At 34.2% G+C, this 26,965-nt stretch overlaps 6 protein-coding genes across 7 annotated transcripts; 5 read left to right on the top strand and 1 right to left on the bottom strand.

Moving 5' to 3' along the window:
- Positions 1 to 1,454: 1,454 nt before the first annotated feature.
- On the top strand, positions 1,455 to 5,031 carry LOC123908117 (probable LRR receptor-like serine/threonine-protein kinase At1g12460). The gene is made up of 2 exons (XM_045958654.1): positions 1,455 to 3,150; positions 3,250 to 5,031. Exons 1-2 carry the CDS (start codon positions 1,979 to 1,981, stop codon positions 4,754 to 4,756), a joined length of 2,679 nt encoding a protein of 892 aa, XP_045814610.1. The 5' UTR covers positions 1,455 to 1,978; the 3' UTR covers positions 4,757 to 5,031.
- On the bottom strand, positions 4,953 to 8,649 carry LOC123908119 (probable aminotransferase ACS10). The gene is made up of 4 exons (XM_045958655.1): positions 7,466 to 8,649; positions 7,250 to 7,381; positions 6,233 to 6,393; positions 4,953 to 6,144 (listed from the first exon to the last, which is right to left on the bottom strand). The coding sequence occupies exons 1-4, from the start codon at positions 7,832 to 7,834 to the stop codon at positions 5,298 to 5,300; spliced, it is 1,509 nt and encodes a 502-aa protein (XP_045814611.1). The 5' UTR covers positions 7,835 to 8,649; the 3' UTR covers positions 4,953 to 5,297.
- A 3,218-nt stretch (positions 8,650 to 11,867) lies between these two features.
- LOC123909901 (NAC domain-containing protein 7-like) lies at positions 11,868 to 12,873 on the top strand. The gene is made up of 3 exons (XM_045960831.1): positions 11,868 to 12,050; positions 12,173 to 12,477; positions 12,619 to 12,873. The coding sequence occupies exons 1-3, from the start codon at positions 11,894 to 11,896 to the stop codon at positions 12,760 to 12,762; spliced, it is 606 nt and encodes a 201-aa protein (XP_045816787.1). The 5' UTR covers positions 11,868 to 11,893; the 3' UTR covers positions 12,763 to 12,873.
- Positions 12,874 to 15,634: 2,761 nt separating this feature from the next.
- On the top strand, positions 15,635 to 16,302 carry LOC123904706 (21 kDa protein-like). The gene is made up of 2 exons (XM_045954334.1): positions 15,635 to 15,657; positions 15,749 to 16,302. Exons 1-2 carry the CDS (start codon positions 15,635 to 15,637, stop codon positions 16,212 to 16,214), a joined length of 489 nt encoding a protein of 162 aa, XP_045810290.1. The 3' UTR covers positions 16,215 to 16,302.
- A 954-nt stretch (positions 16,303 to 17,256) lies between these two features.
- Positions 17,257 to 22,912, top strand: LOC123908520 (protein TPX2-like). 2 transcript variants are annotated; one of them, XM_045959186.1, is made up of 18 exons: positions 17,257 to 17,759; positions 17,844 to 17,936; positions 18,027 to 18,098; positions 18,863 to 19,004; positions 19,277 to 19,385; positions 19,571 to 19,621; positions 19,919 to 20,016; positions 20,108 to 20,183; positions 20,275 to 20,337; positions 20,496 to 20,582; positions 20,742 to 20,803; positions 20,891 to 20,969; positions 21,595 to 21,660; positions 21,751 to 21,813; positions 21,968 to 22,012; positions 22,105 to 22,149; positions 22,350 to 22,438; positions 22,514 to 22,912. In XM_045959186.1, the coding sequence occupies exons 1-18, from the start codon at positions 17,561 to 17,563 to the stop codon at positions 22,530 to 22,532; spliced, it is 1,458 nt and encodes a 485-aa protein (XP_045815142.1). In that variant the 5' UTR covers positions 17,257 to 17,560; the 3' UTR covers positions 22,533 to 22,912. The 2 variants fall into 2 exon arrangements, with proteins under 2 accessions (XP_045815142.1, XP_045815143.1); XM_045959187.1 differs by having other exon boundaries at positions 21,971 to 22,012.
- Positions 22,913 to 23,125: 213 nt separating this feature from the next.
- On the top strand, positions 23,126 to 25,766 carry LOC123909707 (subtilisin-like protease). The gene has a single exon (XM_045960584.1). It carries the CDS (start codon positions 23,177 to 23,179, stop codon positions 25,544 to 25,546), a length of 2,370 nt encoding a protein of 789 aa, XP_045816540.1. The 5' UTR covers positions 23,126 to 23,176; the 3' UTR covers positions 25,547 to 25,766.
- Positions 25,767 to 26,965: the final 1,199 nt, after the last annotated feature.

Consider the following 26,965-nt stretch of genomic DNA (forward strand, 5'->3'; position numbering starts at 1 on the left):
ATTGTATCCATCCTTGTCCAAATGTTAGAACTTAGAGTAAGTGAACATAATATTACATCTACTTAAATTAAATCCAATGTCTTGAACAATTGTCTCAATGTGATGTGATGATGATCCTCATTCACTATCGTTTCACGGTTACGTTAAGGTGGGAAGGGTTCATTATTTTCCTATGATGGAAAATTTACATTGATATATATATATTGGTTTACGATCGACCTGAAAATCGAATCTAGAACCTTTAATATATTACTCAAATCTCTTATCATTAGACCAAATTTAGTTGCTTATACCTTGATATCTTTGTTTATTTATTAATGTTGTCATTCATATTTTGTATAATTTTATACTTGCATCAAACACATTATCATCTAGTAAAATCTCAACCATCGAGATATATCATTTAGTAAAATCTCAACCATCAAAATTGAACGGTTGTGATTAAAATCGTAAAAAGCAGTTAAATAACAATCCGGATCTGAGAAAATCGAACATAATTTTGCAAAAATGTGTAGCTAAAAGCAAAATCACATTTGAATAGCGTATCACAAAGTCAAACATGAACTAACTAATCACAGTTACTAATTAAGAGGAATGAATTCCAACTAAAAGTGTCACTAAAATGAAACGGAGAGATAGATTGAATAAAAGCAAACCCGTTATTGCCAAACTGTACTACAGACAAACAAACACAAACTCTTGACTCTTTCTTCTACTTTTCATCATCTATCTTCTTCTTAATTTTTTTTTTTTGGTCTTCCCGATGTTCATAATAACTCATTACCTATATTTTCTCTGGCACACTTATTGTGAAGATAGTGATTGTGGTGGTGACTTGTTCTGGCTGGTGGGGAAGAATAAATGCTGGACCTACACTACAGAGGACAACATGAAGGTGCCCTTTTGGACCATCAAAGTAACTCATGTTCACAGTCACACATACACAACACAAATTGGATTTACATAGTTAAAAAGGTATCATTGCTTCATAAAGTCATATTTTTAGAATAATTAGAGACAAAGAAAAAAATAAACAAAACAAGAAAGAACTCTCCGATGGTTAACGAGCTTTGCAACAAATTGTTTGGGAGAATTGGAGTTTAATTTTTGGTAGTCTTAGAACATATTCAAGCCACCTCGCAATCGATGTAGGACTTGTTAACACATTCCCTCGCGCTCAATACGGTTGGGCTTGTGACACAAATATAAATGGTGGATCACCCGATCAAAACTTGATAGCAAACGGCTTAACGGATCATGGAGAGGCTCTAATATCACCTTAGAACATATTCAGATCATCTCGCAATCGATGTGAGACTTCTTAACATATATCGCCGAACTTTAAATTAGCTGACTCGATTAAAATAAAAATAAAAAACTCTCTGATGCACGTGGTTCAAACCTAAGGTTGTTGGCATTCTCTGAATTTATATTCACATAATCACAAAACTATTACAAGAAAATTTATTTAATTACATCTGACTATCTCACCTGCTTCCTTTCCAGCAAATGTACAGCCACCATTTCCATTTCCATTTCCACCCTCTCATCAGTTACTTCAATTTCATTTCATTAATTATTAGTAATACTTTATATTTTACATTTACTTCACCCATGCCTTCCTTCTTGCTCTCCATTCTTTCTCTCTCTTCATCTACAACAAAACAACTTAAAGCTTCCATTTTTATGCTACCCATTTCAACCCCACATAACCCATTTCATTTTTTTTAACACAACATTATGGAATCTTTGTTCTAGATGCTTGAACAAATAATAGTGATTTAAAAAATCTTCACTTTGTTCAAGCTGTCATTTTTTTTTCTCTCTCTTTCTTAATGAGAATGCTCTAAGTGTTGGTGACAATAATGATGTTTTGTTTCTTATTGGACCGACATTTTGCAAAAACCACAAACATTGTAGCTGAGAAAACAACACAATAATGTCTGAAGGGTGATCACAAAATCACATTGTTTTCAGCATGAGAACACTGTGTCAAATTCATCTTTCTCATGCTCTATTCATTCCCATTTTCTGTTTGTTTTGGTCTATTGCAACTGTTTCACCAGCAACTGAGAAAGAGATTTTACTTCAATTCAAGGGTAACATCACAGAGGATCCATACAATACATTGAGTTCATGGGTTTCAAGTGGAGACCCTTGTCAAAATTACAAAGGTATTTTCTGTAACATTGAAGGATTTGTAGAAAGAATAGTGCTTTGGAACACTAGCTTAGGTGGTGTGTTGTCACCAGCACTCTCAGGGTTGAAGAGGTTGAGGACATTGACATTGTTTGGAAATCGATTTTCGGGTAATATCCCAGATGATTATGCTGAACTTAAGTCATTGTGGAAGATCAATGTGAGTTCCAATGTGTTATCCGGTTCGATACCGGATTTTATTGGTGATTTGCCTAACATTCGGTTTCTAGATTTATCAAAGAATGGTTTTATTGGAGAGATACCTTCTGCTTTGTTTAGGTACTGTTACAAAACTAAGTTTGTTTCTCTTTCTCATAACAATCTTGTTGGTTCAATTCCTTTATCTCTGGTGAATTGCATAAACCTTGAAGGCTTTGATTTTTCTTTCAATAATCTTAGTGGTGTTGTCCCTTCTAGAATCTGTGATATTCCTATGTTATCATATGTATCTCTGAGAAGCAATGCCTTATCAGGGAGTGTGAAAGAGTACATTTCTGCATGCCATAGTCTAATGCATTTGGATTTTGGTAGTAATAGATTTACTGATTTGGCTCCATTCAGCATCCTTGGAATGCAAAATCTTACCTATTTCAATATATCCTATAATGGGTTTGAAGGTCAAATTCCTGATATGACTTCATGTAGTGAGAGATTAGAGATCTGTGATGCTTCGGGGAATAATTTGGATGGGGTGATTCCATCCAGCATAACTAGATGCAAGAACCTAAAACTCTTGTCATTGGAGTTGAATAGGCTGAAGGGGAGTATCCCGGCTGATATTCAGGAGTTGCGAGGGCTATTGGTTATCAAACTGGGCAATAACTCGATAGGCGGAATGATTCCTGAGGGGTTCGGCAACATTGAGCTGCTTGAATTGCTGGATTTGAGCAACCTAAACCTCACTGGCGAAATTCCGGTTGACATAACAAATTGCAAGTTTCTTCTTGAGCTGTGAGTTCTGCTATAACTTTCTCAAACTGTTGTATATTAACTTGATTGAACATCTGAACTGTGAATCAAAACTTAGTTCATTCGTTCGTGTTGCTGCAGGGATGTCTCTGGTAATAACTTAGATGGTGAGATTCCTCCGGCCATTTACAAAATGACAAATCTTGAAGCCCTTGACCTACGTTATAACCAGCTTAAGGGAAGCATCCCCTCAAGCCTAGGAAACCTGTCAAGGATCCAATACCTAGATCTATCACATAATTCACTTGCTGGTTCAATCCCTCCTTCTCTTGGAGATTTAAATAACTTGACACATTTTGATCTCTCATTCAACAATCTCTCTGGTGTCATTCCTGATATTGCAACCATACAGCATTTTGGTGCACCTGCATTTTCCAATAATCCTTTCCTCTGTGGCGCTCCTTTGGAAACCACTTGCTCAATAAACGGAACTAGATCATCGTCTTCACCTCCTGGGAAGACTAAAATTCTCAGCGTCTCTGCAATTATTGCCATTGTTGCTGCAGCTGTCATTCTTACTGGGGTTTGTTTGGTGACCATCATGAGTATTAGAGCCCAACGTAGAAAAAAGGACAATGATCAGATTATGATTATTGATGAGAGTACACCTCTAGGATCAAGATCAACAGAATCAAATGTTATAATTGGAAAGTTGGTTCTCTTCAGCAAAAGTTTACCATCAAAATATGAAGATTGGGAGGCAGGCACTAAAGCATTGCTTGATAAAGAGTCTTTGATAGGTGGTGGATCGATTGGTACAGTCTACAAAACCGATTTTGAAGGTGGCATCTCAATTGCAGTGAAGAAGCTTGAGACTTTGGGAAGGATCAGAAATCAGGAGGAATTCGAAAACGAAATCGGGAGACTAGGTAACATTCAACACCATAATTTAGTTGCCTTTCAAGGTTACTACTGGTCCTCTTCAATGCAATTGATTTTGTCAGAGTTTGTTTCAAATGGGAATCTTTATGATAATCTACACGGGCATGGTTATCCTGGAACAAGCACAAGTAGAGGTAATAGGGAATTAGATTGGTCTAGAAGGTTCCAAATTGCACTTGGAACTGCAAGAGCCCTTGCCTATCTCCACCACGACTGTCGACCTCCGATCCTTCACCTCAACCTTAAATCCTCTAATATTCTCTTAAATGACAAGTATGAAGCCAAGTTATCTGATTTTGGATTAGGAAAGTTGTTACCGATTTTGGATAATTACGGTTTGACCAAGTTCCACAATGCTGTTGGTTATGTTGCACCAGAGTTAGCTCAAAGCTTTAGGCAGAGTGAGAAGTGTGATGTTTATAGTTTCGGAGTCATTCTTTTGGAGCTGGTTACAGGGAGGAAGCCTGTAGAAAGTCCAACCACAAGTGAGGTTGTGGTTTTGTGTGAATATGTGAGAGGCCTGTTGGAGACTGGCTCGGCTTCACATTGTTTTGATAGAAATTTACTGGGATTTACTGAGAGTGAATTGATTCAGGTTATGAGATTGGGGATAATATGTACTTCGGAGGATCCTTTAAGGAGACCAAGCATGGATGAGATTGTTCAGGTCCTTGAGTCCATCAGAAATGGATTGGAATCTCATTAACCAGTAAGAGCTTTTCCATGCAACTCAGAGTTAGAGTAATTGGTTAATTATTAAACTCTTCCCGGAACGTTAGTATCAGATGGAGCATACATGGAAGGAAATCCAGATCAACTCTGGTTGCTAGAGGGGGGGAGGAGAGGATGAAAATTCTTTAGTAATTCATTTTATATCAGTATTACCATTTTTTTATATAGAATTTGTAACATTGCAATAAAAGCAGTTATTCATTCCATTGTTTCAAATGTTTTCAAGGGAAAAACTGCCTATTATTCGCATCCTCTTTGCTTTTTTCTTCCTTCCAATATTGTTTTTTATTTATTTGAGGTTACAAAGGACACGTTTTTTGTTGCAAACAAACTTGCATCAATTCGTGTACGGACTCTGGATTCATGCACATACTGCTTAACTTGACTGACTTTTAACTTTGCTGAAAAAATATAACACAGACAGCTGATTATTCCTATAAGAAGTGATGTTGGCTTCACCACAAGAATAAAGAATCAGTAAAGCAACTAAATTTGCTGAAAAAATTGACGCCGCATCAACTTGTAGTCTCAGAAATTCTCCCAAGCCGTTCCATTACTACAGGAATATCCTTTTCAGTCAATGTAGTGAAACAAAAACGGAACCATCCAGGTTCAATAGAGTGACAAGAGGAACCCGGGGTAACATTGATCTTAGCTAGATTCAGTAATCTATCCCAGAGCTCAAGTTCCCCCTTTTCGTTGTAAGATCGGATGAATTTACTCATGTCAGCCCAGCAGCAAAAACCACCCTTGCTTCTGGTGCACTCAATACCCAACTGCTCTAATCCTGCCACAAATGCATTATGCATTTTGTGCAGCCTCAATTTGTTAGTCTTTATGAGTTCTTGAATAAACCCTGTATCTGAAATCATGGTGATAAGCAATTGCTGAGTTGGAGCAGAAACAGGTGAGAATTTCGCCAATTTTTTGGAAGCAGACACAACATTCTCATTATAGGAGTAGATAACTCCCACATTAAAACTCGGAACATATAGCTCATTTGCTAAATCAAACACTATGTGAACTCTGTCCCGATCATGATCTTCTGCTTCCATGATTTCTGCCATGCTCACAAACTCTTCGTTTCTATAAGCAGAGCCAGCAAATATTTCATTAGAGATTATGTGAATGTTCTTCTCTCTAGCAAAGTCCAGAAGATCAAGTAGTGTTTCTCGATTTAACAATTTGCCAGCAGGGTTTGAAGGGTTTGATATTATTACTCCACGAACTTTTTGACTACGTTTCTTCGCTTGGTTGAAGGCTTGGTCAAGTGCAGTTATGCTTAGGTTGAAGTCATCAGCGCTGCGACATGGAACATATACTATATCCACCCCAGTTCTCCATTTTACGGCCTCATCAAAGCTGCAGTATAGGTAAAACTATCATTTTTTTACCTGCAATAAAGCAGATAACTAGACAAGGACTTTGAAGATAGGAAATTGACTATTACCCAGGACTATGAGGTGTCGGAACAAGGAACACATTTCCATTATCTGCAAGGCAGAAGCTTAGAATTTCAATGGCAGAGATGGCACCTGCAGTTAGCACCATATGTGAGGGGTTGAAGAAAACTGGTTTTTCCAAAACTTGAGACATGAAACCAGCCACAACCTGTATGATTAGATAATTAAGATTGAAACACAGGCTTTGTAGTGATGTAGTTAAAAGAGCAACTTCAAGTGAATGCAAGGCATGCACATGCCATAGAAACAGAGAAGACACCCATCTATATGCTTATCTTGTAAGTTAGTAATAGTATGCATATATATCAAATTGAGATAATATAACCAATTAAGGTTTCATATCTTACTATAAAAATGTTATGCTCACCATATTTGTGCAACTGAACATTATAGTTTACTGACCATGACATCTAGTAAGCTTTAAGATTCTCATATTGGATCAAATAGTCCATGGTCTTGCATTTGATCATGGATCATAATTGTTTTTTGTTTAATATGGCCTAAAAAACAGTTTAATATTTGTATATAAAATGACACTGAAAATGTTTAATAGCGGGCAAGGTATACATCATCTTTGTAATTATTAATCTTTGTCGAGAAATTTGACTGACCATCTTTTGTGGAGTCTCTCCTTCTAATATTTGTTTTTTGTTCACAAGACTCGAACACGAGAGTTAGATAACTAATATGTAATATATTACTAGTATTTAGAGTAATGTAGTCTTTTATACTCTTATTTTGTATGATAAACAAAATCATTATGCCAAAACAAATAAGTAAGATAAAATCAAGATGGAGTTAATCTAGTCTCAGTGACAAGCTTTATAACACCGACACATTGAATGTGTTTTCCTCGGTGTTTGACACCGACACATATGATTACATTGAATTATATCATTTTCTAAATAAAAAATTTGTGTCGAGTATAGTGTTCGGTGTATATATGTGTGTATGTTCGAGTTTCATAGGCGAGGAATTGAATGAATTAGGAACAAATTACCCACCACTTCGAAGTCCATGAATCCATGGTAAGTAGCAAGGTCAGTGATACTGAGGCAACCGCAATTTGATTGTGTCTCCAGTATAGCAGCGCTTCCGGTGTGACGAATCCATTCTTGAATCAAGTCCACACATAGCTACAAGTACAACAAAGATGGATTTGAAAACAGTCACAAACGCAATTATTTCTAGCCATGAACGAGAAAAGAGTAAGAACTCACAGTGTTTTGTGCCAAACCAAGCTGAATAACACCATCAGGATTATGAATCCGATGGTAAGGATTATCTGCAACCATGTTTAAACCTACATAATAAGGAGAATCTACGATGATTGAATTAACCCGACCGGAGACATAAGCGGAGGCAGTTGAGCCTCTGATTCGCTGCGAGAGAGTGCGTGACAAGGCAGCGAGTTCCGGATGCGGAAGGTTGTTGTTGGTAGCTGTTGGAGGAGGAGTGTTGGCGTTACGATGACGTGTCTTAAAATAGAATTGAAGAAAGTATAAAAGAGCACATGGAATAACTGAACCTAAAAAAAGACCCCATGTTCCTTGTTGAACTACTCCTTGCAAAGGCACTATCACTTTCATTTCATGGCAATTAAACCATTGGCTATTAATTCAATGAAGTTTATGTTATGTTGTATAATATATCAGCAGCAATATTGTGTTTGATTAATTCTACTATAGTTAAGGAGTAGTGGATTGGGTTGATGGAAAGAGGAGGCTGCTGAAGAAGAAAAGAGTGAGAGGGAAAGGAATTTTGGATTTTCGAAAAGCCTACACTCATTCAATCATGTCGTGAGTTGTATTATTGTTATGTTATGTCATTATAAGGTCATGCACCTCATGCTAATATCAATTATTAAGGTACTAAAAGAAAGAAAAAAAATTGTTTTCAAAAATATAATTTTTGGATTTATAAAGAGTTGATTATAGGTAGGTTTACTCATGACTTAAAAGTTTAGATGAATTGAATCTCAAAACTCATTATAGTTAGAACGCGCTCGAGATTAAGAAAGAGCTGGTAAAACTACATGTTAAATTATATATCCACTTAGATTATCCATTAACAAAATTCTTAGGCCAAGTTGAACTTGTAACAACCCATACCCCTTTTCTAGGTTTTAGTAGGCAATCCCGACGCGACGTTGTCACCTATGATCTTCTCTACTCTCCTCTCTAATAGAGTGTTTGCCTTCAGTGGGAATCGAACGACATACCCTGGGGTTCAGGTACATGCTCAATTGGTACTGGGAATGAATTGAACATATACCTGAATCTCAGGATACGTGGTACGATTCCCACGGAAGGCAAAAATTCTACTAGAGAGGGGGAGTAGAGAAGATTATGAGGTGGCAGCATCGGAATTACCTACTATATCTGTTAAAAAAAAAGGGTTCGGGCTGTTACAAAACTCATATTGTTATAAGGTTTAAACGATTCCTTCCTTGCCAATTGGGCTAATGTGAGTTGACTATAGTGTGTGGGTGTGGAAGATTGAAGATAGGAGTAGAAGGATGTGATGATTTCATAACATATGTGTCAATTTCATCTCCTGCGGGTCCTTGTTGTGGTATTCTACTTTGATATTTGCCGCTCATTTTAGGTATCAGTTATCACTATGTCTCTTTTTAAAACTCACATAGCTAGCTGGCTGCACACTATCCTCCTCCACCCATTCCACATCCAACTCCTCTTCTTTTCTTTCCTTTTTTTAAACCTTTCTTCTACTAATTTTTTCCTTACTTCCTTCATTGTATTTGCTGGCCCTGTTTACATGCTGTATTATAGAACAACAATTTTGTATTTTCATCTTATACATGGGCCTATTAGTTTATGCACCATTCAATTGTGCTTTGATTAAGTTAGATGGGACAATGTAAGAAATATTAGCTCGTGTCATGACATTGATATCTCTGAAGGAAGTGAATGTTAAAGTGAACTCGGGAGTTTTTGTTGGGTACCAAAGATTAAGGACACAAAATGTCATTTAGTGGATGAACTTTACAAATCACCAAACTATACTGCCTTATTCATTTTTATAACTTTATAAATCATCAAATTATGAGAATTTTTTTTCTTCCAAATAATCTGGTTGCTAGAATTTCATTTTTTAAAATGAAAGTATCAGCGTTCAAATTCAGGTCTGCATATTACATGCAATGTCTCTAGCTCGGTATTTTTTCAAAAATATTCTGCCTGAGCTTTAGAACTCGAGTCAGGTTTCAAGTTCTAAAACTCAAACGTTAAAAAATTTTTCACTAAACCTGTCTTGTCTTATTTCCCTTCCTTCACACCTCCATCAAACCTTTTAGAAAAACCTTTCAAGAATTTTAGAACTCGAAATGTTCCTGATTTATGGATTTTCAAACACAAACTATATACATATCATCCCCTTAATTGACAATAAACTATGGTGCTGAGAACTGAGAAGAAATAAGACGTGGGTGGATGATAATGCTTCAAATTTTTAGAATTCAACAAGGCAAACGATTGGCCAAAAAATGGTAATGCCTCTCCAAAGGCCAATAAGAAGAGGCCACTTAGTGGTTCGAGTTATAGAATTTGAAACCTCAAAATCATATTTTGAGTTCTAAAACTTGAACATTTTCTTTTTTTAATATTAGATTTTTGGCTTAATTAGTAAAATGGTCCCTTAAAGACATTTTTGGTTTCAGATTGGTCCCTTAAAGAAAAAAAGGTCCAAATAGGTCCCTTAAAGAAAAAAAAGTCCGAATAGGTCCCTTAAAGACATCTCCGTTAATCAATTTGGTCCCTAAAAAGAGGTCTAAATAGGACCAAACTTATTAATGGAGATGTCTTTAAGGGACCTATTCAGACTTTTTTTTCTTTAAGGGACCTATTTGGACCTTTTTTTCTTTAAGGGACCAATATGAAATCAAAAATATCTTTAAGGGACCATTTTACTAATTAAGCCTAGATTTTTCAATACTCTTAATTCTAGAATTCAAGCCGAACATTTTTTAGATTTTAAGAAATGCGCGTGAAAATTAGGGAAAACAAATTATATCAAACAGCTAAAGCGTCGATGAGAAGATTAGGGAAAACAAGTTATACCAAACTATAGCTAAAGCTCATATAATTTGGCCTCATCGTGCATGTTGGGGCCTCAATTTTTTGGTTTTTCTGAACATTATAAATTCAATCAACTAATAAATTTGTTATAAGCTATCGTAATAACTTATTAATTATCCACTATGATATTCGCTCCTCTCACATTCTCTCATATTCATTCGTTGGAGTTGCTTCGTTCCTCCGCATCCCAAAGCATGCTGACCTCCTAAGCGCGAAACACTAAGTAATCCAAGCCAGCCCACATTACTTATTAGTAGTGGATAATCATATTTCTTAGATCATCTCCAATGGTGGTAATTATTTTTTTTAAGTACCAGTACCTAATAGGTACCCCATTAGAGCAAAACACAAAAGAGTACTTATTACCTAATAGATACTGTTTCTTAAATAAGCATTGATGAGATAGTCTTACATAGCACATGCACTTAGGCACAAAATTTAAGCGCACACACATAAATCAAAAAAATTAAAAGAAAAAATCAAACAAGATCTTATATGATAATATTTACATTTATATACTTTTAGAAAAATACGGTCAAAATAAGACATATGAATAATGTATTTAGTCAAATGAGGTCTTATTAAATGGGACGGAGGTAGTAATATTTAGTGTTGTGCCTAACCAAGTATTTCTTAGCATTGATACATATATGTTTAACTGAGACTTATTTATAATGATGTAGAGAGTTATTAGTGAGATGTAAAGTTACTTTTTCTTTTTACAATGTTTGCAATGAAAATTGAACCTAAAACCTAATGCATAATATTTAGAACTTTTAAATAGACGCTGAGTTGCAGTAAATTAAATGTTTATTAAGTACTACTATTATTTAAAAATGGGTCTTGCTAAGGATACCAATAAAAAGAAAATTCCGCATAAAAAAAAAAACACTTTTTACATTTTTTAGAGGTTGATACACAAGTTTCGAGAAGACTTTATCATACTTGCTTCCTTAACTACACAAATTATAAATAAATTATGTGTAAGTTAAATATCAAAAAATGAGTAGATCTGTTGTAGATGCAACTCAATGTTTTAAAATTTCTTTAATTTATTTTTAAAAAGGTTTAATTACTAAAATAGTCCTTTAAAGATATTTTTGGTTTCATATTTATCCCTTAAAGAAAAAAAAGTTTGAATAGGTCTTTAAAGAAAAAAAAAATTTGAATAGGTCCCTTGAAGACATATCCGTTAATCAGTTTGGTCATTTCCGTCCATTTTTTCGAGGACCAAACTGATTAACGGAGATGTCTTTAAGGGACCAAACTGATTAACGGAGATGTTTGAAGTTGTAAAAAAAAAAAAAAAACTTAAATGTAAAACTAAAAACGCACGTAGCGGCGCGAGTGCTTTTTGCTGAAGTTTACCGTTGTTGCCAACTTGACGTTGCCGTCACACACGGAATGGGCTTTTGAGCCGATCCACGAAAACCTATAAATATGTAAAGAAAATCAATCAATCGCATTGCAAATTAAGTGGTCTCTTTTTCATCTATACAATTTGAGCCTTTGCCTTTTAATCATCGTGTTAATAAATTCGTGCAGATCGATATGAATGATTTCTTACCACTTCCTCGTGGAGTAATCTTCAAACCCACCGATGAACAACTTATTGAGCACTACCTTAAGAATAAAATTGCTTCTGAAAAGATGGATTTTGATTTCATAGATCTTGATCTCAATGAAATTGAGCCATGGGATATACCAGGTATGTATGGTACTTTTGTAAGATATAATTGATATATCTATATATATTAGTTAATTATTTGCAATGCTAACTCTAACTAGATATCTAATCTTAAATCTTTAATTGTGTTGAGATGCATGCAGAATTATGCAATATAGGATTTGGTGATAGACAAATAGGATGGTATTTTTTCGGTCGAAAAGACAAGTTTTCAGTTAGTAGGAATCATACATATATAACTACAAAAGCAGGATACTGGAGAGCAGAAGGAACTGGCTGTGCAATCTACTCTGATGATGAGAATGACCATAATAGTCTCATTGGAATGAAAAAGCCTCTAGCCTTCTTTCAAGGAAGGGAACCTAATGGACTATTAAGTCAATGGTTCATGTTTGAGTACCGCTTAGAAACTAATGAAGATGAAAGTGGCACTCTTCTTCAGGCTCAGGTTATATATTTATTTACTCATAATATCGCCTTTCTTTTCGATAAAAACCATAGTCTATTTTCGAATTCTATTTTTGTCTACGCTACAGATTGTGTTGATTATTATTATTATTATTATTTTACATGAATTACAAATTTTCAGGAAGAAAGTTGGGTTTTATATAAAATGTTCAAGGAACCATTATTGCAAAAATTACTATTGCTCGAGAATCAACTTAGGCCATTGCTCAAGGGTTTACCGGCTGCAACAGTGGAGGAGAGCAATCAAAGGATTGGCCAGTACTAGACAAATTTTTTGTTGTTAGAAAATTTCAAACCATGAATTTCTAAGAGAGATTAACAAATTATACATGAATTCATTATATTGATTTCCTTTAATGCTCAATTGTTTTCGTCTTTTCTTTATATTCGTGATGATGTATGAATATTAATTAGTTTTTATGAGAAAGTGAATATTTTTCCTTCTACTTCTAGTTTCTATTTCTATATAAGATATATCGAAGCAGGGGCGGAGCTCCCTATGGTCTTGGGAGGGCCGCAGCCCGTCCCGAAATATTTCATTTTTACAAGGTCTATATTCATATTTTTATTAATATTAAAAAAAAATTATATGCCGTAAATTTTTATGTGTCGCAATAACATATTAAATGATTTTGAATTTGTCTGAAGTTTTACGATCTATATGATATAAACTTTCAATCAAATGGTGAAGTTTATAAAATTTATATCGGTTAAAAACTTTATCAAGAGATGTAACATTCAGTTTCAAATTAGTTGTGCCATTTGAATTCACGAATATATCACGAACGCTTTTACTATGTGTAATGTGTTCATTTTCGATCCAAAAAGCCTACTATTTAGCTATTTAGTTATATAATTTTGGTTTTTTATTTTAAAATTAAAGGTACTTTGCCAATTGTCACCACACCACTTGAATCTATTAAACGTGTCCCCATTCACATGTCTCACAAAATAAATATTTTCACTAGGACTGTAAATAAGTCGAGTCGAATCTATTTGAGCTCGACTTGACTTGATAAAAATTGTCTCGGCTTGAAACTCAACTCGAGTTCAACACGAGCTATTTTTTTAGCTCGAATTCGGCTCATTTAGAGTTCACGGACAATTCGGTTCAGCTCGTTAATTGGAATCAGTTCGTTTTTAACTCGAAACTCAACTTAAGAGTTCGACATGATTTTTTTCTATTTATTATCTATTTTTTATATACCCTCTAATGTGAGACTATTTATTTTTCAAATTCGTAAAAACACATTATTGTGCATGATGTTATCTATCAATTTTAATGTTACTCATTTTTATCCTATTATTATTAAGTGTTTGTCTTGGTCCCCTTAAGCTTGTGGTCAGAGGTTCGATTTTCGACTCATATGTATGGAGAAAAAATTCGATTGGAAGTGGAGTTTGAATGTTGAATAAAAAGTATGTTTAATTACCATGTTGATCACTAAATGATTTTAAAAAAATTTAAATAGATTCTTTAAATAAAATGTTAATTTGTAATTGATTTGATAATTTTATTATGAACATTTAAATAATTTTTGAAATCGTCCCAGAGAATACAATGAAGACGGGTCTGTAGTCTGGCAACCACCACCTGCTACCGTAACTAAGAAATTTTGTTTCTTTACGATCATATGCGTTTTTTTTTGAATGAGTATCAAGAACATTTCTTTCTTTCTTTCACCAAGAAATTATCTTTTTTTGTGATCATATGCGTTTCTTTTTTGAATGCGTATCAAGAACGGTTATTTCTTTCTTTAACCAAGAAATTCTCTTTTTTGTGATCATATGCGTTTCTTTTTTGAATTTTTTTGAATGAATATCAAGAAATTGCGTCACAAATAAGGTCTTCTCCTCAATTCATTCAAACTTTATCTTTTTCTATTCTACGGCAAGGTTGTTAAAATCTCGTTTTAAAACGCAAACTCTATCAATTCTATGTTTTTATGTATGACTTGCGTGTTAAATCAAAGCTAAATTAGTTTTGAGTGAAATCACACGTCAAAACGAGTTTACATGATTTTACTCTGTGTAAAATCGGTAAAATCATCTAAACTCGCACGTTTTCACCTACAATAAAATCATTTAAATTCACATGTTTTTTATCTACTTGGATGATTCAAAATCTCAAAAGAATCTATTTTTTTAATAATAGTACATGTTAATAATTGGAGGAGTAACATTTTTTTATACTTACTTTTTATAATAGTGTACTTCATCTGTTTCTTTCTTATTAGGTTCAATGAATAATCATTAATGTATATGGTGTATATTATAGATCAACACATCGATTATTCTAAAAGTGAATTTTCACTTATAGTAGGAAATGGAGGAAGTACGTTAGAAAAATAAGAATTTTTAGTACTCATGTGTTTATAACAATATGTCTTCTTTTAATGCATGTGTCCCAAAATAAGAAATTGAAAAAAAAATACAAAAGAATTATGAAAACAAGGGACACATACACGAAACATATAAGTAATTATATTTTGATGAAATAATAAAATATTACAAAATTTTATGCAATCTAAATATAATAAGTTTTTTAATAAATAATAGATACATAAATGTAATAGGGGTTTCGTAAAAATAAAATAAGTGGGGTTAAAATTTACAATACAAATCACTTTATATTTTTATCATATATAATAGTCATTCTTACATGACATGCATGATTTAAAGAGTCATATTTAATACATGGAAAAAAATGAAAGAATTATTATTCTTTGCAATATATATTGATGGGTACGTATATAGTTATTGGTGCTATTTGTTGAGAAAATCAAGATTTTTTGATATGTATATTTTCAATCAACACCAACAATATTTAATATTGAAATGCATGACTATAGTCATAATTAATTCATGAGAATAAGAGAAAATCAATTGGATGTGAATTATCTAATATTTAAAATAGATTTTTTAATTGAAAATAAATAATATATTAATTTTTTTATATTTTCTTTAATTAATATTCACCAGACTTAAATTTCTAGACTAAAAATAAAATTCTTAATATCAGAGATATATATATATATATGACGTAAACTCTATCAGTTTACGAGTCGAGTTTACGTTTCGCTTCCACCTAGACTAAATGAGTTGACGTAAAAACTCGATTCTGACAACCTTGTTCTATGGTACTCATAGCATCTCTAAGGTTATATACTATGTAGTAGATGAAGCCTTGTGAGTGAATTTTCTTGATTTTGGTTTTTCATATGTGCAATTGAAAGTTTCTGAATTGGAAGTCTTTTTAATTTGGGGTATGCGAGCGTGATTGGCCTAAGTGAGCGACAACTAGCCATGACTGCTCTATCAGTGAGCATATCCAGGACACGATCGAGTGCATCATTTGTGAAGAAGATATCAAAAGCAAGAGGCATCAAACCAAGGGAGTACATAGCCATTCAAGACTGCATAGAAAACATGGGTGACAGTTTGGACAGTCTTAGCCAATCGGTTAGGGAGTTAGGCAGTATTGGTCATGCTGTTGGAGAGGATTTCGTTTGGCACATGAGCAACGTGCAAACTTGGGTCAGTGCTGCCCTTACTGATGATAACACTTGTCTTGATGGCTTTTCTGGTCCTTCCATGAAGGGAAATGTCAAGGCTGCCATCAAGAATAGAGTTGTCAATGTTACTCAAATTACAAGCAACGCACTCGCTTTGGTCAATCGCTTTGCCTCGATTCATCGAACTGTTGAAACTCCTTAAATTGGTCAGTTGTATTGTCAACCGCTTTGTTCAACTGTACTATTGTCAATGTTTTCCCTTAACTGATGAAAAGTCTCTCTTCTACCAATGAGTTGGATGGTGTTTTTCTTTTTTTGAAATTGAAATTAAAAGCATTAAACATATGAAAAAAACTTAGATACAGTTACATATACATTGTTGATACCGTTCCCCCAATAAAAAACAACACGTCATTCTTTAATCCATGTCACTAACTGATAGTGATATTTTCGTTATGTCTGAAGCACCGTCCCGTTATTAAAAGAAATTTTGTTTTTTTTAAGGGTTAAATATGTTTTCAGTTTCTATATTTTACCTTATTGTCAAGATCAAGAATAATCCTTACTTTTTTTTATGGTGAAAAAAAAATCCTACGTTTTTTTCCGTCATCAAAATTAGTCGCCGTTAGTTTTTTTAACAGAACGCTGATGTGGCACAACTAGCCAATAACAAGGTGACACGTGTATTTTTTTATTCTATCTCTTCTACAAAACTTTAATTTTATTCTACTAGTTTTTCAGCTATAAGTTTATTTTTACCAAAGAAAGCCTAATTTCAAGTTTTGCCAAACAGAATCTAGAAGAAGAGAATATTTCAGTAACTTCTTTTTGAATAAACCGACTTGTAGCTGATTAATAGGAATCAATACTTATATTTTTTTGGTAAGGATTCAATATTTTTTTTTTTTTGAAACGGGGATTTAATACTTATATATATATATATATATATATGTAGGAACATATTCAGACATTTTTTTCTTTTAAGGGACCTATTTAGTTCTTTTTTTTTTTCTTCTTTAAAGAACCAATGTGAAACTAAATCTCTTTAAGGGAGTATTTTACTAAGCCTTATAAAAATATAAAAATATATGTCCATCTATAACCCTACTTTTAGGTGTTGACTTGGTCAAATGATAGTACTGGTGTGGTGATGTAGAAATAGGGGGTAGTATTGGAATTTGATGGATATCGAGAGAAAAATGGCAGAGGCGCCGAAATTGCAGTTTTCAGTGGTGCACACTGGGCAGACAGAATGTGACCAGTGACCAGACTTAACAAAACCCAATGCATCCCATCCAATATCCAAAAGGGTAAATCCGTCAAACTCTCCGTATAATTCAAATTTTGTATCGTTACTAGTAGTCGTTACACACTCACCTCATCTCTCACACTTCCCGGCGCTACAAGACAATACTATTATTAATTAATAATAATTAACTAATTAATCTAGTATTTTATTTCATGTTTAGTTCACTAGATTACGATTTCTATTTTTTTATTGAATCGTTAACATGAAATTGAACGCTCAAACTCAAAGCTTCTACTAAAATGGAAAACAATGTTGGAATGTGGAAGCAAGAAGTTATGATGATGGAAATCGAAAACGAAGTGTTTGGTGAAGATAATATTGATTTTGATTATGAATTTCATGCTCCTAATTTCTTCGATTTCACTTCACAAGAAACTCCCGATCAAGCTCAACAAGCTGAACGATGGTTCCAAACCGCCGGAACTTACGCTCCTTCTCGTTCGTTCTCCTTCAACCTTTCTCTTTCAATAATCGATCGCATTTTGATTTTGTTTTACGATTACCGTTGTTGTTTGATTTCAGCTTTTGTGGCAAATCTTGTGATGAGAGAAGAGGTTGCGGTTGCTAATGCAGCCACCGGTCATCAACCTAAACCTAAAGTTTTTCAGCATTACGGTATTATTATTATGCTTTTTTTATTTTTTTTTGCTTATTATGTATTGCTTTCAAATTGATTTATAAATCTATCTGGTTTTTATTTGATAGGTTCAAAAGTAGCGAGTGGCAAAATTTCTGGATTATTGGGAGGAGTTCATCAAAATGTTGCTATGCAATCAGGTAATTAAGCTGATCAGAAATTAGTTTTGGTAGAAATTTGATGCTAACAATGACATTGCATCCATTCACTAATTGCATTGCGACGACTTCGATTTCATCAATTTGTTCAAATCAAATCTATATAGTTCCAGCCTCCAGGCTGTGCCGTGGCAATTATTAATTCTACTCGATTTCATCAATTTCACTCACACTAGTGTTTGAAATTATTAATTAAACTCTTGTGCCGTGGGGTGGCAATTATTTTTGTGATTTATGAACTGTAGTTTTTTCTTTTTCATTTTCTGATAATATATTAGATTCTACTTCTATTATTTATAGGGCAAAACACCATTTTGGTCCCTAGAAGTGTAACTCGTTGTCACATTGGTCCCTGAATATGTCAAAATTGCAAACACATCCCTAGTGTCTCTTTTGTTAGTGGACTAAATTGATCGATGAAAAACATATCTGAGGACCAACATGACTAATAATAGAGATACATGTATTTTCAATTTCGATACATTTTAGAGACGAATGTGACATCGAGTAACACTTCCAGAGATCAAAATGGTGGTTTGCCCATTATTTATACATTATTATGCTTTGATTTTTTTCTCTACATATGGAGTCAGAGAGGTTCGAACCTAGGACCTCCTGCATACTACCCAAACCCATCACCACTAGACCAAACCTAGTGGCTTACATATATGTATATATTCTGTTAGTCTGTATCTCAACATTTCATTTTTCTTTGAGCTTGATATGTGTGTTTTCACTCTTTCCAGGAATGACCTTTAACAGCAGGACTGGTGAAGGTTTGAATTCGAAGGCTAAATCTGCTGTGTCAAAGGGTTCATCAACACTGATGAAACCTACAGCTAGTCAGTTGGCTAAGCAAAATCGGCCCTCTCAATTTGTTGGCTCAAGGTGATTATTGGAGGAACTTGTCCTTTATTATGGTTCAAAAGACATGAACTATCAGGGAAAACCAAGCCACACTTGATTAATGGATTAATTTGCAAGCATTTGAAATGTATCATGGTGCATTCTACCACAAACGATGTATTATTGCATTGTTTCCTTAGGTTTTCTCTTTCATGCTCTGGCCTTTGATATTAGACTGGAAGAAGCTATCTAATCTGTGGATGCCAAATGAACTGCATTTCCTTACATCATCTACAACTTCCAATTTTTTTCAGGTTTCAGAAGGCAGAAGCTCATAAAAAGGAGATTTATTTAGCTAAATCTATTGAGATAGAGAGTCAAGCTACCAAGCGGCAGAAATTAGATGGTGGTCTCTCGCGCAAGGTTCAATAGCTTTTGTTAGATTACGGATTATTAGAATTAAAGTTGGCCTCATGTTTGGTTTGTAGAATAGAAATACTTGAACTATTAGATTAAATGGAGAGTTAGTTGAGTCTTTAATAATACCGTTGGTTTTCTATTCATTTTAGACAGCATTTGACATATTTACCATAACTTTCCCGTGACAGGTTGGTGATGTGAAGCAGCAAGCTAATTTTGTCCACAAGACACCTAAGAAGGTACGAACCCTAATGCATTATGCTAGATATTGGATTAATATCTAACTTTCTTATTAATTAATATTAGATATTAGATTGTGCAGACCTGCCAAATACATTTCATATGACTTGCATGGTGCTCATATTGTGTCCCATTACCATATATATTTTTATCCACTTTTTGTCAAATTATGGTTCGTTAATCATAGTTTCCATTACAAATTGGATTAGCAAGAGCAGTTGAGATCCCTTAGGCAAAGAGTTGTATATTATCAAGTGACAAGAAAAAGTTTCCATTAAATTTGTATATTCTTGCAGATTGTAACTGCTGATCAAAACACTGGATATTCCAAGCTTAAGATTACTATTCCTAGAGTGCCTGACCTAGAAACTTCTCATAGAGCACAAAGGATTAGGTTTGTTATTGTGTTGTTCAGTAAATTTTTTGATGAAGCTGAATTTTCTTCCTCGTATAATTAAGTAAAGACACTTGTATGTGCTTTTCAGACCCAAAAATGCTGCAGAAGCAGAAGTCATGACAGTGGCTGTACCGAAATTCAAAGCACGGCCGTTAAACAGAAAAGTGGGTATTTTCTGTAGATAAATTTAGTTTTGTTAGATTAATTTTGGTATATCTTTTCCATCCTCTCTAACTAATTATACTTATAATCTAGATTCTTAATGCTCCTTCATTACCACTTCATAAGAGAACCCCTGCACGGTTGCCCGAATTTCAAGTAAGCTCTTGATACTTTCATATGCTGAAACCCATTGGGTTTCAAATGATTCATATTTATGTAATATTATAGTATAGTAAATACAAAGGTATAACTTTCCTAATTATTAGATATATATGATACACTGAAGCTCATATTTTTTATGTCTTGCTTCTAAGGAATTTCACCTCAAAACTTCGGAGAGAGCTGTGCAGTACAAATCTGCTGCTTCATCATCTACACTTCCATGCAATGATTCTGATAAGGTTAATTAGTTGATATATTTGTGTTTCTTTGCATCATTTTGAAGTTTTTGAAGCCACAACTTTTTATGAGCTATGATTGGCCTGCATTTTCTTGCTTTAGTTTCCTTTTGTAATACAGATATAACTAATCTCTGGGAAACTGAATTTTGTTGTTTACAGGATTTGGACAAACATGCTACTGTTTCTGCTCCACAAAACAACAGAATTTGGAATTTTAGAAGGTAACTAATGCAAGGATAAATTATAGTTCATACTTTGATAATCCGTGAAACAATGGTCCTAATTTGAATTGCTATCTCTCTGCACAGGCCATCTGTGATGGGTGCTCCAAAGCATGATGGATTGGATAGTGGGCATGATTTCAAAGCTCGACCATTTAATAAGAAGGTAACAAGACACTTTAAATAAATTTAGGAAGAAGATACTTAGACAGAGACTTCTCTTTTGCTAGAAATGCACTATAAACATTGGACCCAGGTTCTCTGCAATCATAACTCATAACCTTGCCGCTGCAGTCAGCACATATGAGTTGTTGGCTCAAGATTCCATGATTTATATCCCAACTTCTCTAGACTCGTGTCGTGTAGCAAGACTAACAAGTGGTCGAGTGAATTTATGAACAAACGAAGTCAGATTTTGAAGTGTCAAGTGCAATAATAAACTTGAGCTGTATAGAAATACTGTTTCTGAAACAATTCCGCATTAAATCTACATACAAGGTTCAAATCTGACTTAAAGTCAATATAAGTAGAACCTTGTAATAAATGTATTACGTTAAATGTTGTTCTTTACTCTACTTAGATGATGATATTTAAATTTAAAGGAAATATAATAATTATCACCACTGAAGTAGTTTGGTCCTTGAAAGATGTCAAACAAAAGATGAAAGTTCAGATAATTTTTTAATAGAATTCTTCATTTTTCCATTATTTGTATCAAGTAGGATATACCTTTCTTTTCTCTGTTATATGTTCGATCCGCTGTACTAACTACTGTATAAAATTTTGTGCAGATATTTTCAAGCAAAGGAGATATTGGTGTTTTTCGCAACATTAAGCAGGAACCCACTGTGCCAATGGTGAGTTTGTTTATAACTTTGTCACCCCTTGGATGCAAAAATTTAAAGAGATTTAATGAGATCACATACATGTTACTTTAATTCATGCAGGAATTTAATTTTCGTACAGAAAAGAGGCTTCAGCATGACCCACCAATTGAACTCTTTAGTAAGGTGAATTCATACCAAAAAAAAAAAAATCCTTTTCATTCTCTTGTTGGTTGTCATTCCTTAAATTTATTAGGGGTCACTTCGTATTATAAATTCCTCACTTCATAAGATAATTAATTTCACAATTCTCATTCATTCTTATTTTTTGAAATGTTAGCAGTTGTCCCTGAAATCTGGAGTGCAGTCAACTATGTTTAACAAGGTTTTCCTTCTATAACTTTATGTTTAATGTCAGAATTTTGGATTATTTTTCATTACTCCTAGTCATATTGAATTATTTGTTTTTGGTACAAGGATTCAAAAGAAAATATGGGAACTTCTTTTCATCTGAACCAAAAGGTAAATATGGCACCCTATCTGAAAAACATTAGACGCACCCTTTTATATTATTAGTCTATGAATGATTTTAATATCCATCTTGTTCTTTTCCTCCTTTAATAATTTTGAATAATTCACAATTTCATTCTATTTCTATCTTTTAATTATACATCATATTCATAGACATTGAAATGTCATCTTGTGGCTGACAAATAATGTAGGAAAAGCCTTTTATATTTGGAGAAAAGCAAATTAATAGTGGGATGGAGTGTTGCATCAGCAAAGCTGATACCGTATTGAGTGCAAGGAGGTATGCATAATTGGTGCTACTACTTTACATGTTTATATTTGATTTGTTATTTCCATTCTTAACTGAAATTTCCAGGAGCTTGGGAATGCGGTGATGGCAAGTCAGAAACTAAAACGAGGCAATTTTGCTAAAGGATTTAGCCATGCAACATCAGAATTTTCCCGGCTAATTTGAGAGCTGACGTAGACATAACCAAACTTGATAGGGCTCAACACTTAGATCTTCTCAGATTGTTCTATCTGTACAAAGAGTCATACAAAATTACTTTGTTAGGACAGAAGTGAGCATAGATTTCAAAGTGCGTCACTTGTATCTCTTGTATAAATTACTTTGTTGAATTAATGAAATTTATTGTTTATAGATTAAGGAGAGTAACTTATGTGGTTGCTTTTGACACAATGTGATGAACCTTTGTACTCCCCTTATGACCCCACAATTATAATACTACTAGAAAAAAAAAATATTTATGTTGAACTTGTCTTTTTGTTGATAAACTTTTCAAAGTCAAAAACAACATACGGCAATGTTAGGCAGATATTTCCAGAAAATTAGATATGGACCATGTATAATCTAGCTCCAACAAAGTCCATAAAAATTAACACCAAATATATCCAACTCATATTGACGGATTTACCCTTTATTGGAAACAAATTGGCAGTCCCTAGCCAGCACCATGTCCTTGTTTTCCTATGTAGTAATTAAAAATAAAACTATGGCCAATTTCCCATTTCATTTTCTATGGCATATATTATATATGATATATCTATCTATCTAAATATACATGACACTAGGAACATCACAAGGAATCCTTTCTTTATATTCATCAAATTCCAAATCATGATGAAAACTAACTACACAATGGAGCTTACATTGCTTGTTGGTCTCATTTTCATTCTCTGCAGCATAAGCCAAAATACATCAGTACTTGCTGCAGAGGATAATCAAGAATTTGATCACAACTTAATGACATACATCGTTCATGTCAAAAAATCAGAAAATATTGCTTCATTTCAATCGGAAGATTTGCATAACCAGTACCATTCATTCTTCCCACAAAGTTTTGCTCACAAAGAGAGAATGGTTTTCACTTACCGCAATGTCGCCTCAGGATTTGCCGTGAAGTTGACACCAGAAGAAGCCAAATCTCTTCAAGAGAAAGATGAAATTGTGTCAGCAAGACCTGAAAGGACACTTTCATTACACACAACTCACACTCCAACTTTCTTGGGATTAAAAAAAGGACAAGGATTGTGGAGCGATGGTAACCTCGGAAAAGGTGTAATAATTGGACTCATAGACTCAGGTATCTACCCTTTTCATCCATCATTCAACGACGAAGGAATGCCACCGCCACCTTCAAAATGGAAAGGTCACTGTGAATTCACTGGAGGAACCACATGCAACAATAAGCTCATAGGTGCAAGAAATTTAGTCAAAGGCGCAATTCAAGAGCCTCCATTTGAAGATATCTTCCATGGAACACACACTTCTGCAGAGGCTGCAGGAAGATTCGTAGAAGATGCAAGTGTTTTTGGTAATGCTAAAGGTGTAGCAGCTGGTATGGCACCACATGCTCACATAGCAATGTACAAAGTTTGTAATAACAAACTAGGATGCCCCGAAAGTGCTATCTTAGCTGCAATGGATATAGCTATAGAAGATGGTGTAGATGTTCTTTCACTTTCACTTGGTTTAGGGTCTCTTTCATTTTCTGAAGACCCAATTGCAATTGGTGCATTTGCTGCTACTCGAAATGGTGTTTTTGTTAGTTGCTCTGCCGCAAATGCTGGCCCTGGATACAGCACTCTCTCAAATGAAGCTCCTTGGATCCTCACAGTAGGTGCAAGCACAATTGACAGAAAAATTGTAGCATCAGCAAAACTAGGAAATGGAGATGAATTTGAAGGTGAAACATTATTCCAACCCAAAGACTTTTCTCAACAATTATTGCCACTTGTGTATGCAGGTTCAAATGGTATTTCAAGCCAGAACCAGAATCAGTCCTTCTGTCTTCCAGATTCCTTAAAGAACATTGATGTAAGAGGCAAAGTAGTGTTGTGTGATAAAGGTGGAGGTGTTTCAAGTGTTGTCAAAGGACAAGAAGTTCTAAATTCAGGCGGTGTGGCCATGATCCTTGCAAACTCAGAAGCTACTGGATTCAGTACATTTGCTATCGCGCATGTTCTGCCGGCTGTTGATGTGAGTTATGCAGCTGGTTTAATAATCAAAGATTACATAAACTCAACCTACAATCCAACCGCAACAGTACTATTCAAAGGAACCGTAATCGGTGATTCACTTGCTCCTTCTGTTGTTTCATTTTCTTCAAGAGGACCAAGTCAAGAAAGTCCTGGAATTCTAAAACCAGACATCATAGGACCAGGTGTCAACATTCTAGCTGCTTGGGCTATTTCTGTAGACAACGAACTCCCACCTTATAACATTATTTCCGGTACTTCAATGTCTTGTCCTCATCTTAGTGGTATTGCTGCATTGATTAAAAGCTCTCACCCTGATTGGTCACCGGCCGCCATAAAATCAGCAATCATGACAACTGCTAATACTCTCAACCTTGGTGGGAATCCTATAACGGATCAAAGACATTTACCTGCTGATGTTTTCGCTACTGGTGCAGGACATGTTAATCCTGTTAAAGCTAATGATCCTGGTCTTGTTTATGATATTCAGCCTGAATATTATGTTCCTTATTTGTGTGGTTTGGGTTATTCTGATAAAGAGATTGAAGTTATTGTTCAGTGGAAAGTGAAGTGTTCTGATGTGAAAAGTATACCAGAAGCACAACTGAACTATCCGTCTTTTTCGATTCTGTTAGGGTCGGAATCGCAGTTTTATACAAGAACTTTGACTAATGTTGGACCAGTAAATGCTACTTATAGAGTTGAACTTGAAGTGCCTTTGGCTTTAGGTATGAGTGTTAATCCTAGTGTGATATCATTTAGTGAGATTAATGAGAAGATTAGTTACTCGGTGGATTTCTTACCGCAAGTTAAGGAAAATCGAGGTAACCATACATTTGCTCAGGGTTCTCTCACTTGGATATCTGATAAACATGCTGTTAGGGTACCTATATCTGTGATTTTCAAGTGATACATAAAGGGAGAGTGTGATGATATGATAGTTATGATACTCTAGAAATAAATAAGGGAATGGAATATATTGGTTTAGAAAATTCAAGAGATGCTAATTTACTAAGAAGCTCCTTTGTACAAGTTTATTAGCAATTCACTTGGCACTTATATTTGTTATTGAAAAAACATTATTATTATAATTTTTTTTTTTTTGAAAAGAAACATTATTATTATTATAATAAGTTATCTTTCTTTTTATATATAAGCCATATAATGTTATCAACAAAAGAGATGTTGAATGAAATATCAACAGCATAGTAAGAAGTTCCTTTGTGTGGATTGGATCTTCTGGTTCTCTTGGGTCATGTGAGGAGCTTGTGGATCAGCACGTTGGGTTTTGAGCAACCACACAAGTGAATTGAACACCACATTTTAATTCAAAACCTTGAGTCATTGAGTATATGAGTCCTCTTTGAATTGTAGGATTTTCTAAGAATTCCAAGTCTAAAGGTACATTCATCCACCTGGTGAAATATACTTGTTAAATTTTCACTCATTCTGGATGGTATCATGGTATTATAGTAGTGAATTAGTTTGTGTTCTATAAGTGTGAAGACTCATGGTTCAAAAGTTCGAATCAATGAACTCAAACTCTCCAATGAATTTGCTGATGTATTAGATTGGTTACTAGTAGCACCAATCAATGAATTCATAGTGCGAGTGAGTGAACGGAGGTATGCATAATTGGTGCTACTACTTTACATGTTTAAATTTGATTTGTTATTTCCATTCTTAACTGAAATGTTCCAGGAGCTTGATAATGCGGTGACGGCAAGTCAGAAACTAAAACTAGGCAATTTTGCGAAAGAATTTAGCCATGCAACATCAGAATTTTCTCGGCTAATTTGAGAGCCGACATAGACATAACCAAACCTGATAGGGGTCAACACTTAGATCTTCTCAGATTGTTCTATCTGTACAAAGAGTCATACAAAATTACTTTGTTAGAACATAAGTAAGCATAGATTTCAAAGTGCATCATTTGTATCTCTTGGATAAATTACTTTGTTGAATTAATGAAATTCATTGTTGATTATGAGTTATTAAGCAGAGTAACTTAAGTAGTTGCTTTTACACAATGTAATGATCCTTTGTACTCCCCTCATGACAGAACAATTATAATACTACTAGAAAAAGGAAAAAAAAATTGTTGAAGTTGTCTTTTTGTTGATAAACTTTTCCAAGTCAAAAACAATATATGGCAATGTTAGGGAGATATGTCCAGAAAAATAGGCAATGTTAGGGAGATATGTCCAGAAAAATAGATGTACCATGTATAATCTAACAACAAAAAGTCCATACAATGAGATGTTATTTATGGATTTACCCTTCATTGAAAACGAATTAGCCGTCCCAAGCCAGCACAATGTTTGTCCTT

Source organism: Trifolium pratense, linkage group LG2 (assembly GCF_020283565.1).
Source record: "Trifolium pratense cultivar HEN17-A07 linkage group LG2, ARS_RC_1.1, whole genome shotgun sequence".
Taxonomy (NCBI): domain Eukaryota; kingdom Viridiplantae; phylum Streptophyta; class Magnoliopsida; order Fabales; family Fabaceae; genus Trifolium; species Trifolium pratense.

Coding starts and splice junctions, on each gene's coding strand:
- LOC123908119 (XM_045958655.1), bottom strand. CDS start 7,834: ATGAAAGTGATAGTGCCTTTGCAAGGAGTAGTTCAACAAGGAACATGG. Junction 6,394..7,249: donor GATTCATGGACTTCGAAGTG/GTGGGTAATTTG, acceptor CTAATCATACAG/GTTGTGGCTGGTTTCATGTC. Junction 6,145..6,232: donor CCGACACCTCATAGTCCTGG/GTAATAGTCAAT, acceptor CCTATACTGCAG/CTTTGATGAGGCCGTAAAAT.
- LOC123904706 (XM_045954334.1), top strand. CDS start 15,635: ATGGTACTCATAGCATCTCTAAG. Junction 15,658..15,748: donor GTACTCATAGCATCTCTAAG/GTTATATACTAT, acceptor CTGAATTGGAAG/TCTTTTTAATTTGGGGTATG.
- LOC123908520 (XM_045959186.1), top strand. CDS start 17,561: ATGGAAAACAATGTTGGAATGTGGAAGCAAGAAGTTATGATGATGGAA. Junction 19,622..19,918: donor TCCACAAGACACCTAAGAAG/GTACGAACCCTA, acceptor ATATTCTTGCAG/ATTGTAACTGCTGATCAAAA. Junction 22,013..22,104: donor AGTCAACTATGTTTAACAAG/GTTTTCCTTCTA, acceptor TTTTGGTACAAG/GATTCAAAAGAAAATATGGG.
- LOC123909707 (XM_045960584.1), top strand. CDS start 23,177: ATGGCATATATTATATATGATATATCTATCTATCTAAATATACATGAC.
- LOC123908117 (XM_045958654.1), top strand. CDS start 1,979: ATGAGAACACTGTGTCAAATTCATCTTTCTCATGCTCTATTCATTCCC. Junction 3,151..3,249: donor TGCAAGTTTCTTCTTGAGCT/GTGAGTTCTGCT, acceptor GTGTTGCTGCAG/GGATGTCTCTGGTAATAACT.
- LOC123909901 (XM_045960831.1), top strand. CDS start 11,894: ATGAATGATTTCTTACCACTTCCTCGTGGAGTAATCTTCAAACCCACC. Junction 12,051..12,172: donor TGAGCCATGGGATATACCAG/GTATGTATGGTA, acceptor AGATGCATGCAG/AATTATGCAATATAGGATTT. Junction 12,478..12,618: donor GCACTCTTCTTCAGGCTCAG/GTTATATATTTA, acceptor ACAAATTTTCAG/GAAGAAAGTTGGGTTTTATA.